This window comes from Sebastes fasciatus, chromosome 22, assembly GCF_043250625.1.
Source record: "Sebastes fasciatus isolate fSebFas1 chromosome 22, fSebFas1.pri, whole genome shotgun sequence".
Taxonomy (NCBI): Eukaryota; Metazoa; Chordata; class Actinopteri; order Perciformes; family Sebastidae; genus Sebastes; species Sebastes fasciatus.
In genome coordinates, this window is record NC_133816.1 from 9,437,863 (window position 1) to 9,451,605 (window position 13,743).

At 40.7% G+C, this 13,743-nt stretch overlaps 1 protein-coding gene across 3 annotated transcripts in view; it reads left to right on the forward strand.

Annotated features, from left to right (window-relative positions):
* The window catches only part of agfg2 (ArfGAP with FG repeats 2), a 16,085-nt gene extending 3,294 nt beyond the window's left edge, over window positions 1-12,791 (forward strand). For 2 of the 3 annotated variants that reach the window (XM_074623243.1, XM_074623245.1), the window contains exons 3-14: window positions 1,939-2,054; window positions 2,763-2,907; window positions 3,278-3,398; window positions 3,508-3,612; window positions 4,686-4,718; window positions 6,078-6,317; window positions 8,040-8,112; window positions 8,227-8,270; window positions 8,487-8,573; window positions 9,852-9,971; window positions 11,563-11,633; window positions 11,795-12,791. In XM_074623243.1, the coding sequence (XP_074479344.1) occupies window positions 1,939-2,054; window positions 2,763-2,907; window positions 3,278-3,398; window positions 3,508-3,612; window positions 4,686-4,718; window positions 6,078-6,317; window positions 8,040-8,112; window positions 8,227-8,270; window positions 8,487-8,573; window positions 9,852-9,971; window positions 11,563-11,633; window positions 11,795-11,842 (1,203 nt within the window). In that variant the 3' untranslated portion in view covers window positions 11,843-12,791. The remainder of the gene's footprint in view (window positions 1-1,938; window positions 2,055-2,762; window positions 2,908-3,277; window positions 3,399-3,507; window positions 3,613-4,685; window positions 4,719-6,077; window positions 6,318-8,039; window positions 8,113-8,226; window positions 8,271-8,486; window positions 8,574-9,851; window positions 9,972-11,562; window positions 11,634-11,794) is intronic. The other variant, XM_074623244.1, reaches the window with a different exon arrangement.
* The last annotated feature ends 952 nt before the right edge of the window (window positions 12,792-13,743 follow it).

Here is a 13,743-nt window from a genome sequence, read left to right on the forward strand (position 1 = left end):
GTTGCAGACCCCTGATCTATGCGCACAAATGTGTTTTTCCTTGTATTATTCACACTTGTAGAGTCATCTGAGGTCATTAATGAAGTGCCAAAGCTCATTAGTCTCTTTATTTTGAGGTCTTGAACTCACTCTCTGGTTCTGATCTGGAAACATGAATTATGAAACATCTCTTATGGCTACAAGTTGAACCAGTCTTTGTGGTCTGGCTTTTTTTGTTTTTGTTTTTTTGGTGAAGAATGCTACTGCCAAGAAACAAAAGGACCAGCACTCTCTGGTCCCACCCAAACCCAGATCTATTTCCTCCATGTGTGTTTGTGTGCGTAGGCCATACTTCTCTAAACCAGGGCAGCCCTTCATAGAGAGTTTTCAACTGTAAAATGTCCCCGCTCAGCACATTTAGTGGTCACAATTCTTTAAAAAAAAAAAGGAGAAAAACTAATTTAAGGAATTCTTTATTAAAAGTTTGTTTATATGATGTGTTTATATGTATGAAAAAAAGATTATCAGCAGATTAGGGCTGCAACTAATTGCTTTTTTTGTCTGATAAATAGTCTAAAACCCCAAATTATTCAGTTTATTATCAGATACGACAAAGGAAGACAGCAAAACCCTCACAGTTGAGAAGCTGGAACCAATGACTGTTTTGGAAAAGAAATGACCTAAACAACTAATCCTTTATCAAGATAGTCACCAAATTATTTTCTGTCGATCAACTAATCCACTAATCGTTTTAGATCTACAACACATGTGTTATTATCGCACATTTTAATATATCAAATATCGATATCAGCCTTGAAAATAAAATACAGTATCGTTTTGTTTTGTTGTTTTTTCCCCCAAAATATATTTATTTGGTCTTCAGTACAAAGTATCTGTAACATGATGATCAAAATATTTCTATTTGCAAAAATAAAAAAATACAATAAATCAAATAAATAAATGAAGTTTGCAGTAAAAAATAAATACAAATAATTATAAAAATATACAAAAAATTCAAAAGGCAATAATCAATTATCATTTTTTTGTTTGTTTTTTCCTCCATTCATTTATTTGGTCTTCAGTACACAGTATCAGTAATATGATAATCAAAATATTTTGAAAAAAAAATACAACAAATAAAATAAAATAAAATACATAAATGAAATTCACAGTAAAGAAATAATAATAAATAATAATAAATAAAATGTACAACAAAAGAAATACAAAAGACAATAATCCAATATTGTTTTGTTTTTTTTCAATTTATTTATTTGTTCTTCAGTACACAGTATCAGTAATAGGATAATCAAAATATTCCTATTTGCAAAAATAAAATACAATAAATAAAATAAATAAATGATGTTCACAGTAAAAATAAATAAATTTAAAAAATAAAATTTAAAAAATAATAATCTGTTTTTAATATGACATTGTTGATGTTTATCGGTTATTTCTTCCCCTTTGGTGTGCTTGAAAACATAAATACCAAATTGTAGTTAATGTAAATGTCGCCTCGCCTAGGTGGTGAAGCTTTATTAAAAATGTACAATGAAAAAAAAAAGGTGCCCATTTTGGGAAGCTCTGGTGTGGGCAGCTTATATCACACAAATAAACGCTGAAGTGTTTCAGGCTATCTGGATGAGTGCTGAACGTTTTTATGAGCTCGCTGTTGGCCGGGATGTGTGTGAGTGAGTCAAGTATAATGTGAGCAGAGGCAGAGGCTTTTTCTCCACATCATCCTCTGAAGAGTGATCCGGCCAGTCGTGATTCACAGGCGGTGATATTTGCCGCAATCTTGACTCTTGAACCAGACGTGAATCGCTGATGAGAAAATCTGTTTTGTGAGAGATTCTCTGAGACGAAAAGTAAAATTAGATGCCGACCCTTTCTGGTGCTGCGTGACCTGCAAAATCGTCACAGATTGGTAATTGTTCTCTGGCAAACTGCGTGTGTGTTCAGGTCGGGAGGAGGACATGGCTGTGCGTGTTTGACCCAAAGACGGACGGCTGCTCCGACATGAAGGACTCTCAGAAATTCAAAGAGTTCCTGCAGGACAAATACGAGAAGAAGAAGTGGTGAGCATCTTTGTTTTGTTGCTAATGTGACCAGGCAGTAGTAGGTAAAGGCTTAAAGGTGACTGCAACTAACTAACTAACTAACTAATTATTTTCATTATTCATTATTTTTCAATTAATCAATTAATAATTTGTTGTATAAAATGTCAGAAAATAGTGAAAATCCCCATCACATGTTCCCAGAGCACAAGGGGATATCTTCAAAATTGTCATTGTTGCAGCTTTTATTATTATTATTATGAGATTGTTAGCGTGCTGACATTCACATTTATGCTCATAGAACCGCTGTGCCTCAGTACAGCTTCACAGACAATGTCTGTATACTCCTTTTACTTGAAAACAATTGTTCAAAACATTAATCAATTGTCAAAAAGTTGTTGCAGATGAATGCTCTGTTGATGGAGCTCTAAAAGCGAGAAGGCCATAACAGTTCAAAAATTAGATCCAAACAGCAACTAATGATGTTTGTTTCCAATTGGAGACATTCACTCTTTGTAATGGAGACACCTACTCCAAAAAATTAGCTCAAGTATAAGAGCTGCTTTCATGCTGGGAATAAAAGAACAGCCATTGTTTTGGGTTTAGTTTCAAGCCCTATAAATACTCTCTGTCAGGATGTTTGATTGGTGGATAACGGACTCAATGTCAAGCCTTGATTGTGCTTTTTTATGAGGCCAGTTCCAGTACTAAATAACCTGTCTCTTTCAGGCATTTTTCCAAAAGTAAGAACCGGAGGGATGTTGAGGGTCCTTGGAGTCCGGGGGTCCAGGCGGTGCCCCCTTCCCATGGTCCCTTAGCGAGCCAGGTCCCCTCCCACAACCTGCCCCCTAACGCCAGAACCACAAGGCCACTGGTGAGCGAGCTTCATGTGTCCTAATTGTGTGTGTGTAATGGACTTGGAGAGTAAAGAAGAGAAAGGGGAGAGGATTCAAAAGAGAAAGTGGTATGGGTGTGGTAGGAAAAGAGGAAGTGAAAGAATACAAGTAGTTCTTAAAAGAGTATTTAAAAACGAGAAAGGGAAACGACCTGAATTTGCTTCCACAACTGCAGCAGAGAGACAGAGACTGATGGGGCGGACAGCGAGAGGGCCAGGTAGCCTCGACATCAAAGCCTCTGCTTATGAATTATTGAGAAAGCATGAAAGAGACTTCACTTCTTCTGCCTTTTGTCTCTTTTCTCTCCACCTCCCATCTGCTTCTTTCTCCCACCTCTCGTCCCACTAGTCTCAATCCCAGCTGCCGTCGTGGGATCGAGCTCCCGTGATCTCGCCCGCCGACATGCGGACGGACGCGTTCACCGCTCGCCCATCGCGCTCCCAAAGCTTCAGAGACCCCCCTCTGAAAGGTCGGAGGTTGATCTGATATTTTTGGACCTGAATATGATCGATTCCCTTCACCCTGATTGTCCTTTTTTTTTTTTCTTTTTGTCCCGTTGTCTCCTCTCTCTGATATAGATCCCACCCTGTGCGGGATAGAAAGACAGCGGCCCGGCTCCCTGTCGTCAGGGCTGGGAGCGCAGAGCCACGTCCCCTCCTTCCCCGCCCTACCGCGGCCCTCAGGTGTGTCCCCCACTGACCCCCTCTCGTTTTCTTCACACATGCAAAATTTAAGAAATTCCACATAAAACAATAGATATCATGTAATATGTAATATAGTACAAAGGAAAAGGTGTGTATTAATCCGCCACTGAAAATAGTCCTTTAAAAATGACACTATTCTCCCCCACTATTCCTCCTTCTGTTGCAACGTAATGTGATATAATGAAAGTGATGCCTTTACATCTGGGGTGGCTTAATTGTGACCCACTGCCCATTTAAATTTTTTTTTTAAATAAACTAGAATATGGCTTGAACATATTTCTAATAAACTGCACTGTATGTACAATGAACATAGTTTAAACACTGATGTCGACTACATTTTGTGAATTATCTTAACTCATGGCTCAGAAACCAATATCTTATTTTTTATTTTCTACCTGTTTTGTTTATTACATCTTAATATTAGACAGATTTAGATCTTACAGAAACCAATATTTGACAATTTCTGCCTATTTTAACTTTACCCATTTACAGATTTACACTTAGCATTATAATATTTTAAATGTACACTTAAACTATGCACTGTATTACAGTTTAAAAGTATTGAATTAATTTAAATTTAAGAGCAGCACATACAAAAATACTTTTGATTGATTGATACGATAAATAGAAACTATATTCTATTGTGTGGGCCTTTAGCTGTGAAATCTGCCAATGCATAGTCTTGTTGTCCAGAACGTGCAGAATATCTCCACAGATTCCTACGCTCATCCCTGTTGGCTCTTAGTGTCACTTTGGGAATTAAAAAGAGAGACTTAGCTTGCAGTCATCATTTTCATCTTGACTGTGTTTTGTTTTTTGTACCATGTCATGTGGTGTTTAAAACAGCTCCATGTCATCCTCTTGGCACACTGGGTTGCTTTTTCATGAATAGCAAAAAATTCAACAGGCTGCTCAGCTGGATGACAGCAGGGAAACAACAGTTTCATACGACGTTCATCTCTCCACTCCTCCCTTAACTTACCCCCCTCTCTCTCTTTTTTCTTGTCTGTCTCATCTCGCTCTCCTCTCCTCTCCCTCCCCCGACCTCGTAGCCAGTAGCTCTTTCAAAAACCACTTCACTTTAGGTAAGACGTGGCGCCAACCGATGCATTTGAATGTGTGCTGAATGGCTGCGATCAATACGCTCTTCCTTGCTGTATCATTCATAATAAATGGCCAGTGTGCGGTGGGTCGCGCTGGTGCCAACAATACCCTCACATGCATGTGAATTTGGCTTCATTTTAGTAGCAGTTTGAGAGGAAACGCAGCAGTATTCGTTTAGCCTGCCCGAGTCACGGATATCAATTGGAGGGGGGGGTCGATATTTTTCTTCATCAGTCAGGTTTCATCACTTCAAAGCGAGATCTGAAGGCTGGGAGGGTCAAGGAGACACACTCTTCTTCCCCAGAGGAAAAAGAACAAGTTTAAAGTAATGCTATTTTTAGGCGGTAGCTGCTGCTGCCGCTGTCCCCGTCAGCCGCTGATATTTCGCACCACGTTGGCGTTGAAGCACGTAAAGACTATGTAGGACACAGCTGTAATCCCACGATGCACATTAACATCCCAAAACAAGTATTCCTGGAAGCTCAGGTATGTTCGCACTATCTAGATCGGAGCCCTACAGTAGCGTATGATCACATCCCAGAAACATGCAGCCTGACTTTTGCATGCTTTATATCTCCAGATAATCTGAGTCCAGTCAAGTCTGGTCTGGTCTCTGTCACCGACGCTGACAAGCTGGATTTTAAAGAAACATTTTCATTTGTATCCCCCAATGCTGACAGCTTTGGCTGCATGCTTTGTGGCTCATGTTTGTGGAAAAGCTTGCTACCTGCAACAATGCTAATTTCCTGCCTTTGTCACCATCTAACAATTGTGTTTCTGTGGTCGGTGCTTTGAAAGCAATACAAGAACTTGTTGGCTCGCTGCTGTGCCTTTTCGAATACAGCATTTGATATGCCGCATAGCATAGAAATGTTAAGAACATCATCATATTTGTCCATATGAATACTGTAATAATCTCATTTCTAACTTGGTATGTAACGTGCTATCCTGTAATCAGATTAAAGCGATAGTTCGGGTGTTTTGAAGTGGGGTTGTATATGGTGCAATCTCACCTCAAGGTCCATTTAGTAGTTGTTTATTATAAGTATTATCTGTTATTATCATTATTATCTTCATTATCTATCATTATTATATTCATTACCATTTTTTTGAACTGGCACATTAAGGGCTTTTCGTCCATGTTGCCTTGAAATCTAAGGTAATAAAAAGCCATGTAATGTCACTTGATATTAGATTATTTTATGTCTCACGACTAGTATAAATAAGAATACAAATTTCCGTGGTTTAAAAGCTTCAAATTATGAATTGCACATGAATGGCAGCAGCTCTCATCCTCTGTCTTTGCATCGATGCTCAGTCTGGTTTTCCCGCCCTCTCAGGTCGTACAGTATCGGCCTCGGGGACCACGGGGCCCTTCAGGGCCTTCCCCAAGTCTCTCAGCGTCGACTTCGGAGGTCTGAGCCACCCTCAGCAGCAGACTCTGCCTCAGTCTCTGTCCCAGCAGCAGCACGGAAGCGCCGGCCAGACGACGACGCATGTCGGCAGCTCCAACGCCCAGGACCGATATGCTGCGGTGTCACATCTAGACAACATCTTCGCTGACCCGCCAACGGTCACAGGTAGGAGATGTTTGAGATGTGAGGAGACGCTTTTAAAGGGACTGTTTGTAAGAATCAGAAATTGGTTGTAACAGCGACACCTGTGGCCGTTAAGTCCACGAAAGTCAGTGTCCTGTTGCTCGCCCTTGCCCGTGTGCACGCGCTACCTGAATGTGAGCGAGCATCCGTCAAAACAGTGAGGCGACACACGTCAGCTAAAACCACAATATCACTCTATATTTCACCTGCTTGGCAGTAATGTTAGCTGACCAGACGAATGTCTCTCTATGAATTAATGCTGATCCTAGTGTTGGCTTTTCCTGCTTCAGCCCCCCGACTGCGGCCGGAGGGCGAGCTGAGCGAGCGAGAACGAGCGCACTGTGTAAGCGAAGGCAAGCAGGCAGGCAGGGGAGCAGAGTACAGCAGAGACTCCGGCCCTGGAGACCAAAGCTACGATCTCCTCCGCGTCCTCCGACCGCGGCCAACACTGTTTAACAGACGGGCTTCACTAGATAGAACTTTGTGGTTTTGGTGCTTCACTGTAGTTTGTGTTGGAGTCTTGAGTCTGAACAGCGTAGCCACACGCGAGCGCGCATGGGACACCGACCAGGATTGATTTATACGTGTAAGAAGTTACAAACAGTCCCTTTGATGTTCATGTTAAGGTTCTGTTACGGGTGGGAATCACCAGAGGCCCCACTTAAGTCACGCTACAATCTTATTACGATTTAAACATAATGCAATATGCATATTGTTATGTGGTTAATAGTTTATGTAATAAAAGATCGATGCTTGACGTCCGTGTATCGATATAATATTGCTGCGCAAAATACCGATTGATACTATACTATGCTGTTTTGATTTTTTACCCCACCCCTAGTTTCTGTTATAAGTTGATTTGTTGGTAATTCCTTATAAAGGCAGAAGCCACTTTATACTTGTACTCCAATACAGGGCCACTCTACATTTATTTGACAGGTTACTTTTGAGATTAAGATTGAAGATACAAAAACACATGATAAGCTTATAAAATACAACACATTGTTAAAGATTAAACCAGTTAAAAAGTTTCCAATATTCTTTTCTGAGTACTTTAAAGCACATTTTGCTGCTAATACTTTTGCTTTAACTCAGTTTGGAAAGGAATTGTACTTGTAATGCAGTGTGTTTTTACATTGTTTCACCGCAGTAAAGGGCCTGAGTACTTCTTCCAGCACTAGGTAATAATAGATAGAGAGGCAGAGGGAGAGTTAGAGTGTGCGTGTGATGCAGATTGTCACGGCCAGCTCAACAAGGTTGCATAACATCCTTACTCCAAATGCCAAGGCTTTCAGCAGCTGAATTATACTCTTTGTGTTTGCTCCAGATCGTTTTAAAGACCTCGTTGATACGTCTTAAAATCAGCTGTATTTGTTTAATATAAATAACCAAGGTGGCGGTTTCTTAATGCATAGGATTCATGTGCGGAGCCCTTCCTACAAGAAGCTCTGTTGTTTTCCGTCTTAATCACAGCCTCCCTCCCGGCTGAGTAAGGAGGTTATTGATTTTCTGCCCCCGCTCGCTTTGATTCATATCAAGCTGAACACAGAGACGCTGTTTTATTCAGGGGGATTTGTAATGCTTTTGTTTCATCTGATGACGCCCATGCAACTGTTTGAACTCAGAGATTTTTACTCACATTTCAAGATAATAGATCTCATTAGAGCCCTGAGGTTGTGGTCTGTGTGAAACGCTTGTTCGCAGCTCCACCTGGTGGTCCTCCGCAGTACAACGCCATCTTCGGCAGCAGGCTCTCGTCCAGCTCCACTCCTGCCAGGTAGAGGAAAAGAAAAACAAGTTTTGTCAAATCTTTTTGTTTAACGTGACAGATTTTTTTAAATCTCCTGCCCTTTTTAAAGGTCATATTCTGATCGTTTTGTTCCTCTTTCAGTTCCCCCGGTGTCGATACAGTCTCCGGCTCCCAAACCTTTGCAAGTAAGTACCGAGCACGGACGGCATTGATCCCTCCTGCTAACCTGCATTGTATTTACAATCAGCTCCTTCACCTTTTAAAGCTGTCCAACACCCCCTGATTAGGATGCAAAGAGCAGTGTTGGTCTGAATAGACAGGAATGCACCCTGTTAACCCCACACTCTGTGAATTATCTCCCCGTCTCCTCTGCCCCCCCCTCCTCTGTCTCTGTGTCTCAGATTTCCCCAACCCATTCAGCTCCAGCTCGGCCTCCCAGCAGCCCGTTGCCCTCTCCCCCAGTAACCCCTTCAGCAACGCATCAGGAGGTGAGACTCATGTTCGGGGGTCCTTTCAGACCTAACTCTGCTGCTCACTCTTTTACATGGGGAAAGGTCACTACACGTGTTCTCTTCAGGGCCTCTAACAATGTTATACGTTCATTTTTATTTTGAAAAGATGATGATGAATATGGTGACTTTGTCGTCAAAGGTTTTAGAGAAAGGGTTTTGTGTTTCTGGGGGTTATTTTGCAGAATGACACAATCCAGATTCTGTATGTAGAAAGTCTTATTATTCTTAAAGCTATCCAGAAAAAAGTGTTAAGATCTCATAGTAAGATTTTGCTTTTTCAACGGTTTGGAGGTTAAAGGGGACATATCATGCTCATTTTCAGGTTCATACTTGTATTTTGGGTTTCTACTAGTACATGTTTATATGCTTTAATGTTCAAACAACACATTATTTTTCTCATACTGTCTGTCTGAATATACCTGTATACACACCTCTATCAGAAACGCTCCGTTTTAGTGCATTTCAACGGAATGGCAATGGAATTGCGTTGCTAGGAAACAGCTTGGGCCCATGTTTACTTCCTGTCAGCTGATGTCATTCACATACACTAAAACAGGAAATAAACTGGGACATATTAAGAATGTTTACGTTTAAAACTGTGAAATTGTCTAAATATTGTAGATTTGTGACATCACAAATGTACAGAAATCCTGACGGCTTGTTTCAAACGCACACTTTCTGAATACGGGCTGTGTGTATTTATCTGTGGATTGAGCGTTTTGATACTTTCACAGTATTTATACAGCACTTAACCCTACTTTATGATATAAAAGACATGAAACGACGATCAAGTTGCATCAGAGAACCATGAAGAACTAACGTTACGTTACTGAGAAACGATAGCAAGGATAATTTTGTTTGTGTACAAAAACTATGCGGTGGTCAACAAAAAACAAATTGCAGTATGCAGGTTGAAAGTTGCAGAAGAGACGCAAATGGGATTACATTTGGTGAAGAGCGCACTATGCCTTGTTTAGGACTCAAGTTTAGGACTTGGGACTTGAGTGCAAAGACTTGAGACACAAAATTTTGATTTATTCACCAATTTATTGATGTATTCAGTTTACATTTGACCAGTCAGATAGCTCATTACTGCTTATGTTGCCTGTCTGTGGGGTTACATATGAAATACAGAAGTTAATAGTGAATCAATTATCTGTGATTATTTGACTGTAAAGCAGCTAACAATCCTTCTCACATGGACCACTGAGCTGTTATCTGATCTCACTGTGTGTGGGTGCATCTCTTCTCCAGGTGACTCCAGTGCGTTTGTCACCTCGCCCACCTCCGTCTTTCCTCCGTCCGCCTCCTTCCCAGCGCCCAACACCCAGAATGCATTTCATCATGAGTCAGCCACCAACCAGGAAGCCAACGGTAAATATTTATTATTTTGTGTGCAGAGGTGGTGTCTTTAGTGAAAGCTCTCTTCTCATCTGCAGAGAAGCTTGTGTCCATTTGGTTTCTTACATGGGTAATAAGAATATGGTGAGGTTTTGTATATTAATCATAGTTATAGCGAATTATAGCATATTATAAAACATTAAACAGACTTCAGCCACACCTAAATCACATGACAAACAAAGCCTTTCCTCCTCAGGGAGACTATTAAGCCCGCTTTCTACAGCTTAGAGTACACTATATGTTTGTAATTTAGACTCTGATGAAGACACAGTGGTGTTGAAACATTAGTCTGTTTGCACAAGTAGAGGCTGCAAAGTAATCAGTGTGCTCCAATCCCTTCTTCTCCTTTGGATGTTTCGTAATTTAGGTTTGTGTCATACATCAACAAACCATCTTTCTTTATATGTTTGCACTGAACGTCATGAAAATTATCCACCGTAGCGACAAGACTGAGAGTCTACAGTCCTGCTGTGAGGCTGTACGTAGGCACAGCTTTGAGCTAAATGCTTAACATGCTGATGTTTAGCAGTTATCATGTTTGGCCTGTTTCGCCATCCACCAGTCACCACACAACCGTAGTTTACATTTCCTAATCTGCATTAAACGCAAAGTACAGCTGAGGCTGATGATGATGATGATGTAACTTTATTGTCCGCTCAAGTCAGAAAACTTTTCTCGCATCTCAGCAGCAGCTCCGTTTGCAACATCAACACAGACAACTGAAGACAGGAAACAAAGATACATTCACCACAACATTACAATCACCGCAGACAACATATTCAAAACCCTTCAACGTACATTTGATCTGCGATTAGGCTCCGTATTTAATTTTAGGATTGACTGGAGTTTCTCAAGGGGTTGAAATACAATCTTTGAGCAGATTTTCATTTAGTGGAGCAGTTTTGACTTCAAAGTGGAGGACGGATACTTGTAAAATGTAGCGTTACAATATTGTAGAACACTAATAATTATAGAAGTAAAGAACAGAAGAAGAATCTGTCCTGAACTCGCCCCAAAAAGACCTGAGGCGGTGGAGAAAATTAATTATTTTTGTCCTTTTGAAGACAGATTCAATCTCTCAAGTCTTTCCAGGATAGCATATGGTCTATTATTACACCCAAGTACTTATATGTACTTATACTGGTGGGAATGTCACTACAGCAGAGGATCAGATCACCAAAATGATCACAATCCATCCTAAAGGGGGGCAGGAATGTATGTATGCACAACATTTCATGGCAATCCTTCCAATAGTTGTTGAGATATTTCAGTCTGGACCAAAGTGGTGGACCTCCCCTCCCTGGAGCCATAAATAGATTAGAATACAATTTGATCTCTGTTGCTACAGTATGCTCGGCTAAATGACAGCCTCTCATGCATATATTTAACATTAAATGAAAATCCCTGCACACATACTGTAGCTGTGGCTGCAGATCAAACACAGAGAAGCTGCGAGGCACCAACCACGCCTCAGATGTTTCATTATTTCAACCAGCAGCAGCTCAGGAATACCAATTCACACACATTCACACCACTGACACACGTCATGTGTGTGTGTTTTCAGGTTTTGCCTCCTTCCCTGCGCCCGACTCTCAGCCCAAAGTCCCCCGGCCGATGTCGGTGAACCCGTTCACGGTGAGTTCACCGCCTCGCAAAAACAAAGTGGGATACTTCATGGGGGGGGATAAAAGAGGGGCTAATTGGTAGTTTTTGCAAGCTCTTCTTTTCTGCAAACAGGAAGTGTAGTAAAAGTCCTCTCTCTGCTCGTTCTCACCCTGCCTCTCTTGTCTTTTCAGGGGAATGTTTACCCCAGTCGAGGGACGTCGCGAAACCCTTTCATCTGAACCCCCCACCCCACTCGCCACCCCATTCATCTCTGGGAACTGAGGGAGAAGTGAACTTGAGGAGTCGCTGCCATTTCAATGCCTCTGGAGTATTCTCACCCTCTGAGGGAGGGTTTCTCTCTCTCTCTCTCTCTCTCTCCCTCCTCTCTGTCTGTGTTTACGTGTTTGTAGAGGAAAAAAAAAGGTGTGAATGTAATTATGAAATTCATGTATGTGTGAGATCGGTCGCCTGCTGTGTTTGTATGTCAAAAAAGGTGTTTGTGTGCCAGTAAGACGCCACCTCAGGGCTCTGTGGGGAGTCACGAGTAAACTCTGATTTTGTTGCAGAACACACACACACATATGACACACACACACATACATGTCGCTGCTGCTGCTGCTTTCATCTCCTGCTTAGAAGTGCAAAAAAAACAACAGCCCAATAGCGTCAGCGTCGTCTCCTGGTTTTTAAAAACACTCAGTCGTCCAAAGGAAGAGCCAGTTGAGACTCTCGATCCCGAGTTTTTCTACAGATGGTCATAACAGCCTTAACAGCCTCCTGATGCATGTGAATTAGCGTCGAAAAGATAAGACGGGCTTCTCTCTCTGTGACGGGTACGTGGAACATGTTTGCATTCGTCACCGTTACATTTTTTTCACGTCATCCTTTTTGAAGGATAATCTTATGTTTTCCACTTCCTAGGCTGCATGCGCTTAGAGGGCTAAAAGGAGATAACTACTGAATGTAAAAGCAATTTCAGAATAACTTTAATGTGTATAAAAAAAAAACGGCATCGCTTCATGTTCCGGACCAAAATGTTTTCTCACTTGTTTTTTTTTAGATTTGTTTTTTTGACATGGAGGCGAAGTTCATTTCTCTTTATTTTGCCAAAAAGAAAAAAGAGAGATTCATGTGTCTTTGTAATGACAAAAGTATTCATGTTCATAAAATCAGTTTGTTGCTTCTTAACGCCGTCTTTTTGTGTGTTTATTTATAATCTAAACAAAAATACAAGCATGAAATGAGACCTCAAATAGAAGCTTATAATTTAAAGGCTGTTGTTGGATTCTTCAAACAGCAGAGGGCGCCTGATATCCACTTTTCTCTGACCTCGTGCACAAGGTTACTTTTGGATGCATATTGCATAACAACATACATACTGCATAAGCATGCGGTGCAAAGATAGAAACCCTTTATAGCTTTCAGGAGGACTATTAATAGAACCTTTTAAAAGATTTATTGTCATTTTAAATTCACATTATATGTGTTATTTGGTGGGGTTTCTTACAGACCAACAGAGAGAGATGGAGGTTTTACTGCTCAGCCAGACAGTCGAAAAAAAAAAACAGATCTAAATCTTTGTACTCAGACAGTCTGAGTGGCAGAAATATGGCGTCTACAAATGCCCCATTTATTCCATTACTGCAGCTTCATCTGCTGTTTATGGTGCATTTAAGAGACAATAACAATAACGACTGTATTCCCACAGGATTTAATGCTTTCTCTGTTAACCTAGATTCAAAAATATGTTTATGCGACCTCCTCCTGCTGCATTTTGATGTCGTAAATGCTTTGATTTAAAAATCTGCAGGGTACTTTAAAAGTTCAGTTGATATATAATACATATGTTATGAATACAGGACAGAAGGGGATTTTTACAATAAATAGAACAGGATGGACTCATGGCAGAGCCAACACTGAAATCTTACTCCACACATACTGGAAAGTGTTGCTGCCTTCACGTGCTGTGGGAAATATGGTTTAGCTGGTTGAGTGAGCCTCAGATAAACTCCCAAGATGCAGTAAAAATGCAATAAATGAGAGAATGCACCCAAGAAACAGTGAAAATAGAAAAAGAGGAAATAAAGAAATTAAGTATATAAAATGAGAAGTATATGAAATTCAAACGCTGCATTATATA